At 46.5% G+C, this 16,546-nt stretch overlaps 1 protein-coding gene across 1 annotated transcript in view; it reads right to left on the bottom strand.

Annotated features, from left to right (window-relative positions):
• Positions 1–1,009: 1,009 nt before the first annotated feature.
• The window catches only part of LOC124556358, an 860,778-nt gene continuing 845,241 nt past the window's right edge, over positions 1,010–16,546 (bottom strand). Inside the window, exon 5 of the mRNA XM_047130325.1 lies at positions 1,010–1,148. Within this exon, the coding sequence (XP_046986281.1) occupies positions 1,015–1,148 (134 nt within the window). The 3' untranslated portion in view covers positions 1,010–1,014. The remainder of the gene's footprint in view (positions 1,149–16,546) is intronic.

The following is a 16,546-nucleotide window of genomic DNA, read 5'->3' as shown; positions in this document are numbered from 1 at the left end:
CGTCTTTTTACTATTAACTGTACTGAAATATTTGCATGGATAATAATCAACTGTGCTGAAATATTTGCATGGATAATAATCAAATCTGATAGTTGTTACTGATGTGTTTAAACTACAGTTGGTTATAAGACCTCGAAACGAAAAGCCAATGTAAATAAATAAATAAAAAGTTGTAACCTCGTAGCATTTGTAGCACTTACGTGTAGTTTCTATGCCAACCGATCTGATTATGTGTTTAATATGAAGTAAAACCGCAAACGCGTCGTAATTACGATGGCTTGTTGTTATAACATAAAAAATTGACTACGATTCTGTCGTTTGGGAGGAAATGATGACGTACCAATATAATTCAGTAGTGGATTATAACTGTCCATATTATCGCGTCACAGACTTTGGCTAATTACACACCATTTTCAGTAAAAAATCTCTTTGTAGTGTAGTCACCATTTTTAGTGTCGAGGATAAATGGGTTTGACCAAAACCGGTTGAGAAGTCGACGACAGCCAGTACTGATTACTGCCTAAGTAAAACTGACAATACGTTCGTCTACAAGAGATACGTTTAAAAACAAAGAGTAAACAACACACATTTCGGTAGTTACAGGGCTAGAATGAGAAAACAATACCAGATGCTTGCATGCTGTACTCGCACTGTGGTCTAACATACTTCGACCAAACAAATACACTCCGGACACTGCAGACAAGCTCCATAAAATACTGAATAAAGCAATTATTTATGCGATCGACATTATTTTTCTCCTCAAAATTTGAAAATCTGATTGTAGGCGTACTATTCCGACATAAGTACAAAGGAACAAATTGCTTATATTTTTCATTTTTTTACAGTTCTTCCGCAGTAGACTGTCAAAATAGAACTTTTGTTGGTTTATTGTATATGCATACAATTTAAAGCTTTTGTCATCTCTTTGGTGACTGATCTTCAGAACTTTTGAGTAAACTGGTGAGATGCGGATTATAATTGAGAATCCGACGTGTGAGTGCAGGCAGCGTGGAGTTAGGTGTCTGCGATCTCCGTGGTCTCGGGGTCCGAGCGTTCCTCCACCACGGTGTCCAGCTCCAGCGAGGGGAAACCACGGCTGAGCGCCCTCTCGCTCCTCAGGCTCACGGCTCGCGACGAACGGTCCGACCCTGTAAAAAAACGAGCATTGATTTCTTGCAGCTCATTGACACTGAAACACCAGAGAAACTGTTACAGGCATGCGTGTTCAAATACGAGATATGTAAACAGGTAGAATAGAATGCTGCGATCGGCAACGCCTATACAAAACAACAATTGTCTGCCACATCTGTCAGATCGGCTACTGCTGCTACAATGGCAGGTTATCAACATATAAGTGAGTTTGAACGTGGTGTCATAGTTGGCACACGAGCGATGGAACACAGCATCTTCGAGGTAGCGATGAAGTGGGGATGTTTCCGTACTAGCATTTCATGAGTGTACCGTGAATATCAGGAATCCGACAAAACATCAAATCTCCGACATCGCTGCGGGCGGAAAAAGATCCCGCAAGAATGAAACCAATGACTACTGAAAAGAATCGTTCAACGTGACAGAAGTGCAACCCTTCCGCAAACTGCTGCAGATTTCAAAGCTGGGACATCAACAAGTGTCAGCGTGCGAACCATTTAAAATGGTTCAAATGGCTCTGAGCACTATGACACTTAACTGCTGTGGTCATCAGTCCCCTAGAACTTAGAACGACTTAAACCTAACTACCTAAGGACATCATCACACACGTCAACGCCCGAGGCAGGATTCGAACCTGCGACCGTAGCGGTAGCGCGGTTCCAGACTGTAGCGACTAGAACCGCTCGGTCACTCCTGCCGGCGCGAACCATTCAACGAAATATCATCGACATGGGCTTTCGGTGCCGAAGGTCCACACGTGTACCCTTGATGACTGCACACAAAGCTTTACGCCTCGCCTGGGCCCGTCAACGCCGACATTGGACTGTTGGTGACTGGAAACATGTTGCCTGGTCGGACGAATCTCGTTTCAAATTGTATCGAACGGATGGACGTGTACGGGTATGGAGACAACCTCATGAATCCATGGACCATGCATGTCAGCAGGGGACTCTTCAAGGTGGTGGAGGCTCTGTAATGGTGCAGGGAGTGTGCAGTTGGAGTGATATGGGACCCTAATACGTCTAGATACGACTCTGGCAGGTGACAGGTACGTAAGCGTCCTATCTGATCACCTGTATCCATTCACGTCCATCGTGCATTCGCCGGCCGGAGTGGCCGAGCGGTTCTAGGCGCTACAGTCTGGAACCGCGTGACCGCTACGGTCGCAGGTTCGAATCCTGCCTCGGGCATGGATGTTTGTGATGTCCTTAGGTTAGTTAGGTTTAAGTAGTTCTAAGTCTAGGGGACTGACGACCTCAGAAGTTAAGTCCCATAGTGCTCAAAGCCATTTGAACCATTTGAACCATCGTCCGGCGGACTTGGGCAATTCCAGCAGGACAATGCGACACCCCACACGTTTAGAATTGCTACAAAGTGACTCCAGGAACGCTCTCCTGATTTTAAACACTTCCGCTTGCACTTGGATGCCTTGCAATGTTCTGTTCAGAAGACATCTCCAACCTCTCGTAATCTTACGGATTTATGGACAGCCCTCCAGGATTCATGGTGTCAATTCCCTCCAGCACTACTTCAGACTTTAGTCGAGTCCATTCCATGTCGTGTTGCGGCACTTCTGCGTGCTCTCTGGGGCCCTACACGATATTAGGCAGGTGTACCAGTTTCATTGGCTCTTCAGTGCATTACAATACAAAATGTACAGGAAGACATTGCAAATGAGTAAGACAGTGTCAAAAATGGAATGTCTTTTATCTGGGATAACGCTGCGACGGCGGAACTCGGAGCCTGTAGGACGAGAGTTTCGAATCATTTTGTATTTTAGAGCACATTTTACATTATCGAACGGGTGGTAGGCACCGTTTGTTTCTACAGGCAAATTTTTAGATGGCACAGCTGACAACACACACAATATAGAAAAAGTTATTTCAGAATTTTAACTTTAACACGTAAAAGCTATTGTTTACATTCTTATGTAAAATGGGTACAATGCTAACCGTTAAAATTGAAACACATCGAAGCTGGCATTTAACATCGTCAAATCTGCATATGCTTTCATGTGCAAATGATTAGCATTTTGGGGCAACCGCACGAAATACGTAGGGGTAACGCCATTTTCATCGACTATATATCAGCTTTGATTCAGAAATCGTATTTGAATATTGGTGGTTACTTTAGAATATCATGTCGAAGGAGAAACGTATGCCAGAATGTGTCGGAATCAAACAGTGGTAGGCTCGTGGTCTGTCGCTCCGCGATATTGCTGCTCGCTTCAGCTGGAATCTCATAACTGTGCTGGTATGACATCTACATCTTCGTGATTAGTCCGCTATTCACAATAAAGCGTCTGGCAGAGGGTTCAATTAACCACCTTCAAACTGTCTCTCTACCGTTCCACTCTTGAAATGCACGCGGGAGAAACGAGCACTTAAATTTTTCTGTGCGACCCTGATTTCTCTTATTTTATCGTGATGATCATTTCTCCCTATGTAGGTGGGTGCCAACAGAATGTTTTCGCAATCGGAGGAGAAAACTGGTGATTGAAATTTCATGAGAAGATCCCGTCGCAACGAGAAACCCCTTTGTTTTAATGATTACCACTCCAATTCACGTATCATGTCTGTGACACTATCTTCCCTATTTCGCGATAATACAAAACGAGCTGCCCTTCTTTGTACTTTTTCGATGTCATCCGTCAGTCCCACCTGATGCGGATCCCACACCGCACAGCAATACTCCAGAATAGGGCGGACAAACGTGGTGTAAGCCTTCTCTTTAATAGACCTGTTGCACCTTCTAAGTGTTCTGCCAATGAATCGCAGTCTTTGGTTTCCTCCACCCACAATATTATCTACGTGATCGTTCCAATTTAGGTTATTTGTAATTGTAATCCCTAAGTATTTAGTTGAATTTACAGCCTTCAGATTTGTATGACTTATCGCATAATCGAAATTCAGCTGATTTCATTTAGTACTCGTGGAATAACTTCACACTTTTCACATAGATGGTTTCAGGGAGACGATACTCACTCGACGCAGTGCGAGATCTCAAAGCCTAGTGACGAAGAGGACAAATACACTGACGGAAAAAAGCGACACCAAGAACAGTTGTGCGACATAAACAGTATTTGGTAGGCATGTTTCTACATCAGGAAGATGATTTCTATTCAGATTTTACGCCATTCGCATAAGAGTGGCGCTAGCAGCGCCACTATGAGGATGCAAATCAGGTTTGCTTCAACTACCCGCTGTAGCGGTTGTGAGCGTTAGTTACCTTTGAGACTGGACACAGTGAGTTGGTGTTAGTCAAGAACGCTTTTAAAGCGACAAAGACTCCATTATCAACACCTCACTGAGTTTGAACGGGGTCGTGTATTGGGGCTAGGAGAAAGTGGATGTTGCTTCTGCGATGTTGCAGAAAAACTTGGTAGGAGTGTAGTCACGGTACTTGATTACTAGCAGCGGTGGTCACGGGAATGTACTGTCGCCAGAAGACCGGGCTCGGGACAGCCACGTCGCCCTACCGAGAGGGAAGACTATGGTATTCGGCGTACGGCTCTACATCGTACTGCATCTGCAGCAGCAGTTTGAGCAGCAGTTGGCACCACAGTTACAAATCGGACAGCTCCGAGCCAGACACCAAAACCACCGCTATTTTCGACTTCAGTGTTGTCAAGCGAGAGCTCATTCGAGGGCAGGGTGGAGGTCTGCAGCGTTTGCTGATAAAAGCCGGTTCTGTCTCTGTGCCAGTGATGGTCGTGTGTTGGTTGGAAGGAGACCAGCTCATTCGAGGGCACGGTGGAGGTCTGCAGCGTTTGCTGATAAAAGCCGGTTCTGTCTCTGTGCCAGTGATGGTCGTGTGTTGGTTGAATGGAGACCAGCTCATTCGAGGGCAGGGTGGAGGTCTGCAGCGTTTGCTGATAAAAGCCGGTTGTGTCTCTGTGCCAGTGTTGGTCGTGTGTTGGTTGGAAGGAGACCAGCTCATTCGAGGGCAGGGTGGAGGTCTGCAGCGTTTGCTGATAAAAGCCGGTTCTGTGTCTGTGCCAGTGATGGTCGTGTGTTGGTTGAATGGAGACCAGCTCATTCGAGGGCAGGGTGGAGGTCTGCAGCGTTTTGCTGATAAAAGCCGGTTCTGTCTCTGTGCCAGTGATGGTCGTGTGTTGGTTGAATGGAGACCAGCTCATTCGAGGGCAGGGTGGAGGTCTGCAGCGTTTTGCTGATAAAAGCCGGTTCTGTCTCTGTGCCAGTCATGGTCGTGTGTTGGTTGAATGGAGACCAGCTCATTCGAGGGCAGGGTGGAGGTCCGCAGCGTTTGCTGATAAAAGCCGGTTCTGTCTCTGTGCCAGTGATGGTCATGTGTTGGTTGAATGGAGACCAGCTCATTCGAGGGCAGGGTGGAGGTCTGCAGCGTTTGCTGATAAAAGCGGGTTCTGTCTCTGTGCCAGTGATGGTCGTGTGTTGGTTGAAAGGAGACCAGCTCATTCGAGGGCAGGGTGGAGGTCTGCAGTGTTTGCTGATAAAAGCCGGTTCTGTCTCTGTGCCAGTGATGGTCGTGTGTTTGTTGGAAGGAGACCAGCTCATTCGAGGGCAGGGTGGAGGTCCGCAGCGTTTGCTGATAAAAGCCGGTTCTGTCTCTGTGCCAGTGATGGTCGTGTGTTGGTTGAAAGGAGACCAGCTCATTCGAGGGCAGGGTGGAGGTCTGCACCGTTTTGCTGATAAAAGCCGGTTCTGTCTCTGTGCCAGTGACGGTCGCGTGTTGGTTGAAAGGAGACCAGTTGAGGGTCTGCAACTAACATGGGTGATATATATATATACTCCTCGAAATGGAAAAAGAACACATTGACACCGGTGTGTCAGACCCACCATACTTGCTCCGGATACTGCGAGAGGGCTGTACAAGCAATGATCACACGCACGGCATAGCGGACACACCAGGAACCGCGGTGTTGGCCGTCGAATGGCGCTAGCTGCGCAGCATTTGTGCACCGCCGCCGTCAGTGTCAGCCAGTTTGCCGTGGCATACGGAGCTCCATCACAGTCTTTAACACTGGTAGCATGCCGCGACAGCGTGGACGTGAACCGTATGTGCAGTTGACGGACTTTGAGCGAGGGCGTATAGTGGGCATGCGGGAGGCCGGGTGGACGTACCGCCGAATTGCTCAACACGTGGGGCGTGAGGTCTCCACAGTACATCGATGTTGTCACCAGTGGTCGGCGGAAGGTGCACGTGCCCGTGACCTGGGACCGGACCGCAGCGACGCACGGATGCACGCCAAGACCGTAGGATCCTACGCAGTGCCGTAGGGGACCGCACCGCCACTTCCCAGCAAATTAGGGACACTGTTGCTCCGGCGAGGACCATTCGCAACCGTCTCCATGAAGCTGGGCTACGGTCCCGCACACCGTTAGGCCGTCTTCCGCTCACGCCCCAACATCGTGCAGCCCGCCTCCAGTGGTGTCGCGACAGGCGTGAATGGAGGGACGAATGGAGACGTGTCGTCTTCAGCGATGAGAGTCGCTTCTGCCTTGGTGCCAATGATGGTCGTATGCGTGTTTGGCGCCGTGCAGGTGAGCGCCACAATCAGGACTGCATACGACCGAGGCACACAGGGCCAACACCCGGCATCATGGTGTGGGGAGCGATCTCCTACACTGGCCGTACACCACTGGTGATCGTCGAGGGGACACTGAATAGTGCACGGTACATCCAAACCGTCATCGAACCCATCGTTCTACCATTCCTAGACCGGCAAGGGAACTTGCTATTCCAACAGGACAATGCACGTCCGCATGTATCCCGTTCCACCCAACGTGCTCTAGAAGGTGTAAGTCAACTACCCTGGCCAGCAAGATCTCCGGATCTGTCCCCCATTGAGCATGTTTGGGACTGGATGAAGCGTCGTCTCACGCGGTCTGCACGTCCAGCACGAACGCTGGTCCAACTGAGGCGCCAGGTGGAAATGGCATGGCAAGCCGCTCCACAGGACTACATCCAGCATCTCTACGATCGTCTCCATGGGAGAATAGCAGCCTGCATTGCTGCGAAAGGTGGATATACACTGTACTAGTGCCGACATTGTGCATGCTCTGTTGCCTGTGTCTATGTGCCTGTGGTTCTGTCAGTGTGATCATGTGATGTATCTGACCCCAGGAATGTGTCAATAAAGTTTCCCCTTCCTGGGACAATGAATTCACGGTGTTCTTATTTCAATTTCCAGGAGTGTATATATATATATATACAAGGAGTTCGGAACTTACCGTTACAAACTTCTAGGATTTGTAGAGGGGAGTGAGTACATGTTATAGGAACCCATATCTGGAAACGTCAGCCAACGATGCTGCAGGGCGTCAAAGTTACAGACGCCGGCGCCTGTATATATATATATATATATATATATATATATATATATATATATATATATATATATATAGTCAATGTCTGTCAGAATGTTCATTAGAGGTTAGAGTATCGCCAAAAAATTTGAAGTAAATCGGCGAAGTACTTTTCGAGGCTCACGGTTATAACATTGAAAAACGCCTTGCCTTGTTTCAGAACATCAGGACATTGAGGGTCTATGAAAAACGTGTCGTTATTGTACAATTATTTGTAAGAAAATGACTGGAAACATCACATTGGTGGGTAAATAATTTCCATATTTGGTTAATTTCGTATTACAATTTTGCATACTACGAAGGTATGTTGTTTCAAGACAACAGCGCATTGAAGATTTATCGAAATCGCGTCGTTCTTGGTACGACTTCTTATAACTGAATGTCAGCAAATGACATATCAGCAGTTAAAGCCTTCAGGATATCGTAATATGAAACACGTAGTCCTGCATATACAGTTTCACTGTAGTGTAGTGGACAGAGTTGTGGAGTTGCGAAGTGAAATGTAGTTGATTCCCGTCCTGATAGATCCAAATATTTTTCATTCATCTTCCAGCTTTCTAAAAGATTCTGGGATTTTCTTATTAATGTAAAGGAAGTATGTACCGTAATATTCGATTTTATATACACTCCTGGAAATTGAAATAAGAACACCGTGAATTCATTGTCCCAGGAAGGGGAAACTTTATTGACACATTCCTGGGGTCAGATACATCACATGATCACACTGACAGAACCACAGGCACATAGACACAGGCAACAGAGCATGCACAATGTCGGCACTAGTACAGTGTATATCAACCTTTCGCAGCAATGCAGGCTGCTATACTCCCATGAAGACGATCGTAGAAATGCTGTATGTAGTCCTGTGGAACGGCTTGCCATGCCATTTCCACCTGGCGCCTCAGTTGGACCAGTGTTCGTGCTGGACGTGCAGACCGCGTGAGACGACGCTTCATCCAGTCCCAAACATGCTCAATGGGGGACAGATCCGGAGATCTTGCTGGCCAGGGTAGTTGACTCACACCTTCTAGAGCACGTTGGGTGGCACGGGATACATGCGGACGTGCATTGTCCTGTTGGAACAGCAAGTTCCCTTGCCGGTCTAGGAATGGTAGAACGATGGGTTCGATGACTGTTTGGATGTACCGTGCACTATTCAGTGTCCCCTCGACGATCACCAGTGGTGTACGGCCAGTGTAGGAGATCGCTCCCCACACCATGATGCCGGGTGTTGGCCCTGTGTGCCTCGGTCGTATGCGGTCCTGATTGTGGCGCTCACCTGCACGGCGCCAAACACGCATACGACCATCATTGGCACCAAGGCAGAAGCGACTCTCATCGCTGAAGACGACACGTCCCCATTCGTCCCTCCATTCACGCCTGTCGCGACACCACTGGAGGCGGGCTGCACGATGTTGGGGCGTGAGCGGAAGACGGCCTAACGGTGTGCGGGACCGTAGCCCAGCTTCATGGAGACGGTTGCGAATGGTCCTCGCCGATACCCCAGGAGCAACAGTGTCCCTAATTTGCTGGGAAGTGGCGGTGCGGTCCCCTACGGCACTGTGTAGGATCCTACGGTCTTGGCGCGCATCCGTGCGTCGCTGCGGTCCGGTCCCAGGTCGACGGGCACGTGCACCTTCCGCCGACCACTGGCGACAACATCGATGTACTGTGGAGACCTCACGCCCCGCGTGTTGAGCGATTCGGCGGTACGTCCACCCGGCCTCCCGCATGCCCACTATACGCCCTCGCTCAAAGTCCGTCAACTGCACATACGGTTCACGTCCACGCTGTCGCGGCATGCTACCAGTGTTAAAGACTGCGATGGAGCTCCGTATGCCACGGCAAACTGGCTGACACTGACGGCGGCGGTGCACAAATGCTGCGCAGCTAGCGCCATTCGACGGCCAACACCGCGGTTCCTGGTGTGTCCGCTGTGCCGTGCGTGTGATCATTGCTTGTACAGCCCTCTCGCAGTGTCCGGAGCAAGTATGGTGGGTCTGACACACCGGTGTCAATGTGTTCTTTTTCCATTTCCAGGAGTGTATATGTATACAGGAAGTGTGACTATTATAGTTACAAAATGAAGAGGCGAGTAGAGGACAGTGAAACAAGAAATTAATCCTAATAAACGTAGGTCCAGGAGCCAGTGGTTCCGCTGACACGATGTATTACAACAGGCTATGAAAGAAACGAATTACTGTAAGTGTTCCAGATGGCCACTGTTCATGCAGCCTTCCTCATCGGAGCCTGTATATGGGTGAAAACTCCAGGCATTTTCCGACTGCATTGACAACCGTTTACAATGCATTCCCACAGCTCATCGACACTATCAACAGAGATGGAATACACCAAATGTTTTAAATATTACCACGCAAAATAATCCAACTGGTTCAAGTCACCGCTACGGTCGCAGGATCGAATCCTGCCTCGGGCATGGATGTGTATGATGTCCTCAGGTTAGTTAGGTTTAAGTAGTTCTAAGTTCTAGGGGACGGATGACCTCAGAAGTTAAGTCCCATAGTGCTCAGAGCCATTTTTTTGGTTCAAGTGAGGGAGGACATGGTACTGGTGATGCACAACCGATGCACTTGTCAAAGAATCGTGCTACGTATGCCCAAACAGCCACACGAAAGCGTGCGAGTGCACTCTCATGTAGCCGGCCGTGGTGGCCGAGCGGTTCTAGGCGCTACAGTCTGGAACCGCGCGACCGCTACGGCCGCAGGTTCGAATCCTGCCTCGGGCATGGCTGTGTGTGGTGTCCTTAGGTTAGTTAGGTTTAAGTACTTCTAAGTTCTAGGGGACTGATGACCTCAGAAGTTAAGTCTCATAGTGCTCAGTGCCATTTAAGCCATTTTTTTGTAGCATAGACGTAGCATTAGGCATTCTCAGTGTTGGGACACTGGCATGACTCCACTTGTGCATAAGCTGTGTCGGGGAAACCACTCGTTTCCGGACCTGTGTTTACTAGGACTACTTGAATGTTTCGTTGTCCCCTTCTCCCCCATTCGTTCGTACCTGTACTAGCAAAACAGCTTGTATAAGAGCGCTTTCTCTCTCAGGAATGTGTTCGATTTTGTGAACATGCCAGAGAATATGGACCAACGAGTTGCAAGGTTGCTTTCTACTTCACTGCCTGATTTGATTGTAAGACACCATTTACTTATTCATCCAAAAATCTTGCTACAATGTGGGAAACGTAATTATTCTGTAAACTTTTTGTGTTATTAGGTGAAGAACGTGAGTGCATACAGATGCATACACGTACACCACACACGTACACACACACACACACACACACACACACACACACACACACACACTTACATGAAGTACAGAAAATTTAAAAGTAATAATGCTGTAAATAAATGACTTTTTGGCTTGATCAGAAAGAGAGTTTGTACTACTTCTAAAACGATATTTTGCACTTGCTAATTTGAAGCCCTATATTTCATATGTAAAAAAAAAAAAAAAAATCACCAACTGAATGGAAGCAGTGATATAGTAAAAATGACATTAAGGTTTTACTAAAAGCTGAGAATGGTGAAATAATATTTTTCTGATGTGGCTGACAATTGTAAATTTGTATCACACTACAGGCTGTTTCAAAAACATGGAGCGTGCTGTCAAGGAAATTTTTTTTGTTTCAATGGGTGTAGCCTAGGGTTTCAGAGAATCGCCGCTAGATGTCATTCGATGCATCTTCTCAGTTCGCAAACATTCAGAAATAAGATGGCGTCAGCTCAACAGAAGGTGTTTGGTGTGCTGCAGTTTTCAAATAATGAGACAATGATTTCGGTCTAGCGTGCTTTACGTCGGCGTTTTGATATTGATCCGCCTGTACCCAGAAATATTCGATGAGAGAGGATGCTTGTGCAAAGATATGAGTCCAAGTCGACCTCGATCTTCTGATGGCATGATGGAAAGAAATCGGCAAATATTTTAGAGGAGTCCACGAAAGTCTACTCGCTCCCAGCCACGATCGCATTACCTACTGGCATCTCAAACACTGCCCTCCCTCCTTCCTTGAAGTTCTTGCCGCCCTCTACAACGTAATCCTTTCCACCGGCTTCTATCCCGACATGTGGAAAACCTCCTGCACCCTGATGTTCCCCAAACCTAACAAGCCACCACCTGATGTTTCTTCCTATCGCCCTGTATGTCTCACCTCAGTGTTGAGCAATCTCTTGGAGTCCATCCTTACCCAGCGCATCCATCACCACCTCCACCGACACCACCTCCTGCCCAACACCCAATGTGGCTTTTGACCTTCCTTCTCTGCTGACATCCAGCTCCTACGCGTCACCCATATCCTCTCCCTCCAGATTAGCTCCTGTCGCTCCACCATTTTCGTATCCCTAGATCTCAGAAAGGCCTACAACCGCGTATGGAATCCCAGTCTCCTGTTTAAACTCCAGATCTATGCCCTTCCTATCAACTATGTCTGTCTGATTGCCTCCTCCCTCTCCCGGCGCCCCTCTTACGTTACCACCCATAACACAGATTCCCACACCTTTTACCCCTCTGCGGGTGTGCCCTAGGGCTCTACCCTTTCCCCTCTCCTCTACCCCCTCCACACAGTGGATATGCTCCAGCCCCTCGCCCCCTCCCCAGTTCATTTCCTACAGCATGCTGATGACACCGCCTTCCTTGCCGTTGCTCCTAGCCTTCAACGGTCCCATCGCCTTTTCCAGAATCACCTTGGCCTTTTTGCCACATGGTGTAACCAGTGGCTTGTAAAAATCAATCCTTCCAAGAGCCAGGCAATCATTGTACGTCATACCATTCACTCCTTCTGGCTCCTTGATTTTTCCCTCACCATCTGTGCCTGTCCTGTCTACATGTCTCTCAGCCTCACCTACCTTGGACTCACCATTGCCCGGCACCTCACCTGGATCCCTCATCTCTACTCTATCCAGTCCAAAGCCCACAACTGCCTCCATCTCCTTAAACTCCTCACTGGCCTAGCATGGGGGTTGAAACCCTCTACCATCTTCCATACCTACAAATCTTTGATCCGTCCCATCCTCTGTTATGCCAGTCCCGTCTGGATATCTGCCCCCCCCCCCCTCCCGCTTAAATTCTTTAAGTCCATCCAGAACCTCAGATGCATGCACTCTGCCTCGCTTTCCATATACGCCTCCTATTTCCCACATGGATTCTCTATGACCTGATTCCTTTCCCACATCCGCTCCTTTTCCTCAAACATATCTGACTCCTGTACACCTCCTGCCACATTGATCCCCCCCCCCCCCATCCCCTGGTTGCTCCTTTCGTCTCCAACCCCCGCCCACTGCTGTGCCTTCACTGTTGTGTCCTCCCTACCCTTCACCTCTACATTCTTTGTATCCATTTCCAAGATAGCTTCTGTCAAGTCCCCCCCCTGGATGATGCACTCTCTCCCTCCATTTATCCCTCTTATCAGCTCTGATCTTCACTTCCCACCCCTACCTGTGTCCTTCTGATGGGCTCCCTCTCCCCCCCCCCCCCCCGCCCCCAGCCTTTCATCCTGTTTTCCCTGCCTACCCTGTCTTTGACTCCATTCTCTCCCCTGAGTTCTTTTGCTTTCCCCTCCTCTGCCTTCTCCACTCCTTCTCACATCCGCCCTGCCCTCCTTTTTATGTGTGCTCTCCCTCCCTCCATCGGCTTCCCCCCCTTTTGCTTTTTCCTCACCTCACCCCTTTTCTTTTCCTCTCATCTGCCCAGGTTTCCCCCCTCCCCCCCCCCCCCCCATCTGCCTTAGGCTGTGGTGTGTCATCTTTGTGTCTTACTCTATAGTGCAGTGTTTAAGTGAGTGTTCAGTGTTGTGCGTCCCCTTTTTTAAGTGTTGCGAACAGAAACCATACTGTCACCAGGTGTAATTTTTTTATCTCTTGCGAACAGAAACCAGACTGTCGCTGTGTTTTTTAATTGTACCTGTATACTTACCATGTGTCTTAATTAGCATCACCAACGCTTGGTGTTTACATTTCACTTCCACAACTTTCCGGCATTTTACTGCTTTCAAAAGTCACCGTTTTATCGCCTGTTTTTATTGTTTGTTATCTTCTCATTATGTTTTTAACTCTTCTGTAGGCTGAAGAGCGGCATATTAAGCTGCTGTGCCGCCAGCTCCTCCCCAGAGGGGGGAATAGAAATTCAAGAAAGGAAAAAAAAAGTCTACTCGCTGCCCAAGAAGAGAACTGGCTACACCTCATACGACTGTCTGGCGAATGTTAGGGCGTCTTTTGGTCTATAAACCATATAGACTACAATTAGTGCAAGCTCTACAGGTTGGTGATGAAAGGGAAACGGCTGACTTCAGCAGTGCTGTACTAGAGGACATGGAAGACAATACATTTTACCAAGGTTAATTTTCAGTGATAACGCAACATTTCGCGTTAGCGGTAAAGTAAACCGACATAACATGTGCATATGGGGACTACAGAAACCCCACGACATTATTAAGCGCATTTGGGAGGACGACGGTTTGAACCTGCGTCCGGCCATCCCGATTTACGTTTTCCGTGATTTCCCGAAATCATTTCTGGGAAATGCCGGGATGGGTCCTTTGAAAGGGCACGGCTGATTTCCTTCCCCATCCTTCCCGAATCTGTTGGGACCTATGACATCGCTGTTTGGTCCCCAACTAATATTATTAATCACGAAAGAGAATGACTGAAAGTAAACGCTTTTTGTGCCGTTTATCACAAAAAAGTGTATGGTTCCACAGTGACAGGAATGAGATATCTTCAAATTCTGCACAACTGGAATTTTCCGTGTAGCTCCAACAACGTACATCATTTTCTCAAAGACACACTTCCTCTACTCTGGATAGGTAACATGTGTCCTCGATACGCTGCCTTGTATTCCTGGCCTCCAGGATCGTCAGACATGACCTCATGCGATTTTTTCTTGTGGGATGTGTGACAGAAAATGAGGTCATCTCCTCTTTAACATGTACACAGAAGAAGTGAAGAACAGAATAACAGCCGCCATAACTTTTGTAAAAGCTGATACATTGTGAGAAGTTTGCAAGGGCTTTAGCTAGCGTCTACATGTTTTTCATGCTGCTGGTGGTGGACACATCTAGCATTTATATTAGCATATCCACAACTTTAGGATTTTGTGGGTATTTTAGAATGTATCCTATGTTTGTAGTATGTTTTTATTAATAAATGTGTGGTTTTGAAGTAAGGTCATTCTTTTTGAAACACCCTGTATTTGTAATGGAAGTCTTAAAATTTAATGTCCTTGTCGACCTTACTGACTGGGCAAGGAACTTTCCTTTTTGACTTGTAAAATGTTTATTCATATAAATTTTTGTATGTATATAACAATTGAAAAAAAATGTCTAGCGTATGGTATGGACAAAGGGGGAAATGTGCTTATTAACAGAGCTAATTAGAAGTTTTATGCGCTTCCATTTTCGTGAACAAATTGTGATTTGCAAGCCAGATTCAGCCGACAACTGCTGTTGGCGAACACTGCAGTCATAATGAGAAGCATGTGTTGTGTGGAACATCAGCTCGTTTCTAAGCGTGCACCAACCATGATATGCTTCATCATGGAAACAAGTCCCATGTGAGGACGGCTTAACATTGAGTGTATACAAAGGAACTTGGTGCAATTGGTGCAGGATTGTTTAACTGGCAGGAGAATGTGAATGTGAAAGAAATGCTGAAAAAACTTAATTCGAGTAAAGACAGTACTTAGCAAACTTCAAGAACCGTGTAACAAGGCACAAGCTGCAAGCTCCTACACATCTTCCCATAGAGACCATGCAGATAAAATTAGGTAAATAATAAATGAAAAGCAGCAGTTTGCTTTTGTTCTACAACATTACTTTTATTACTTTTATTGTACCTAATATTGTAGAACAAAAGCAAACTGCTGCTTTTCATTTATTATAATGTTGTTCTACCAAGAACCGACGGAAGATTCTGTTAATATTAGGTAAATAACAGCTCGCACGAAGATGTAGAAGCAATCATTCTTCTCACGCTTCGTCTGTGAATGGAACTGGGAGAAATTTTGCTATATGGCACAAAAATATGTTCCCTCTGCTAGATATTTCAAAATGATTTGCAAAGGTCAGATTTCATACAGATCACACATAATCAGCTTATCAATCATTTTTCTGTAATAGGTCTCGGATGTAAAAATAATGGTGAAGTAAGGGATGCAGTTTGTTTAAAACTTATCGTTTAAAATCCTCAATATGTATGTTTGTTTGCAAGTGCAAGCACACACTCTTAAGGTAAACAAAATAAATCTAAAATAAACCCAGTCTTAAGAAAAACTAGAGACAAATTAATATCGATTGATCTATTGCCAAAAACGGACGAATCAGTCAGTTATTTGCGCATTAAAATCTCTTTACTAGGCAGGTTAATGAGGAGGTCTTGATCAATGTCAAATTGGAGAAGTTTAAGGTTTGTTTTGTTGTCATATGTAATTGACGGTAGTTCCTCGAAATTCGAAATGTTGCTATCGAATCAGCATATGAAATACATCGCTTTAAATTATGATGTACGGTGGTATTTCATTTCAAGCACTGAGTGTTGGTGGGTGCTCTTGTCTAAGAAGGTAGTTGAGTCACATCCCAATGGCCTATTCTACGCATAGTGTGGATAACGTACTCTTACTATAAGGATGGAAAAACATCAAGTATTGTGGTGGGTTTTACTTGAGATATATTGTTGTTATTTACATGAGGCCGTTCTTTTACTCACTGACTCATCATTTTATTTCTTGCAAATGAGACGAGAGCATGTACATAGAATGATGCTGAACAGCGGTATCCCTAGAGTCTTTTTTTGCTGCTGAGTAAATGATAATAATACCCCTACTTCCTGCATGTTATAATACCCAACGGAAATCACTAGGCTTCGTTAGTTTTACAGAGTGACCCAAAAGTCTGTTAACATTTGAAAACTCAATACTTCACAGAGGAAAGTAGGTACAGAGGTAAAAATTTGCACACATGCTTGAAATGATATAGGGTTTTACTGAAAACGAAATAAAGTGCACAAATGACCAACAGATGGCTCTTTATATGATACAAAACC

The sequence above is a fragment of the Schistocerca americana genome, chromosome X (genome assembly GCF_021461395.2).
Source record: "Schistocerca americana isolate TAMUIC-IGC-003095 chromosome X, iqSchAmer2.1, whole genome shotgun sequence".
In the NCBI taxonomy this organism is placed as follows: Eukaryota; Metazoa; Arthropoda; class Insecta; order Orthoptera; family Acrididae; genus Schistocerca; species Schistocerca americana.
This window is presented reverse-complemented; position numbering and strand designations above follow the sequence as displayed.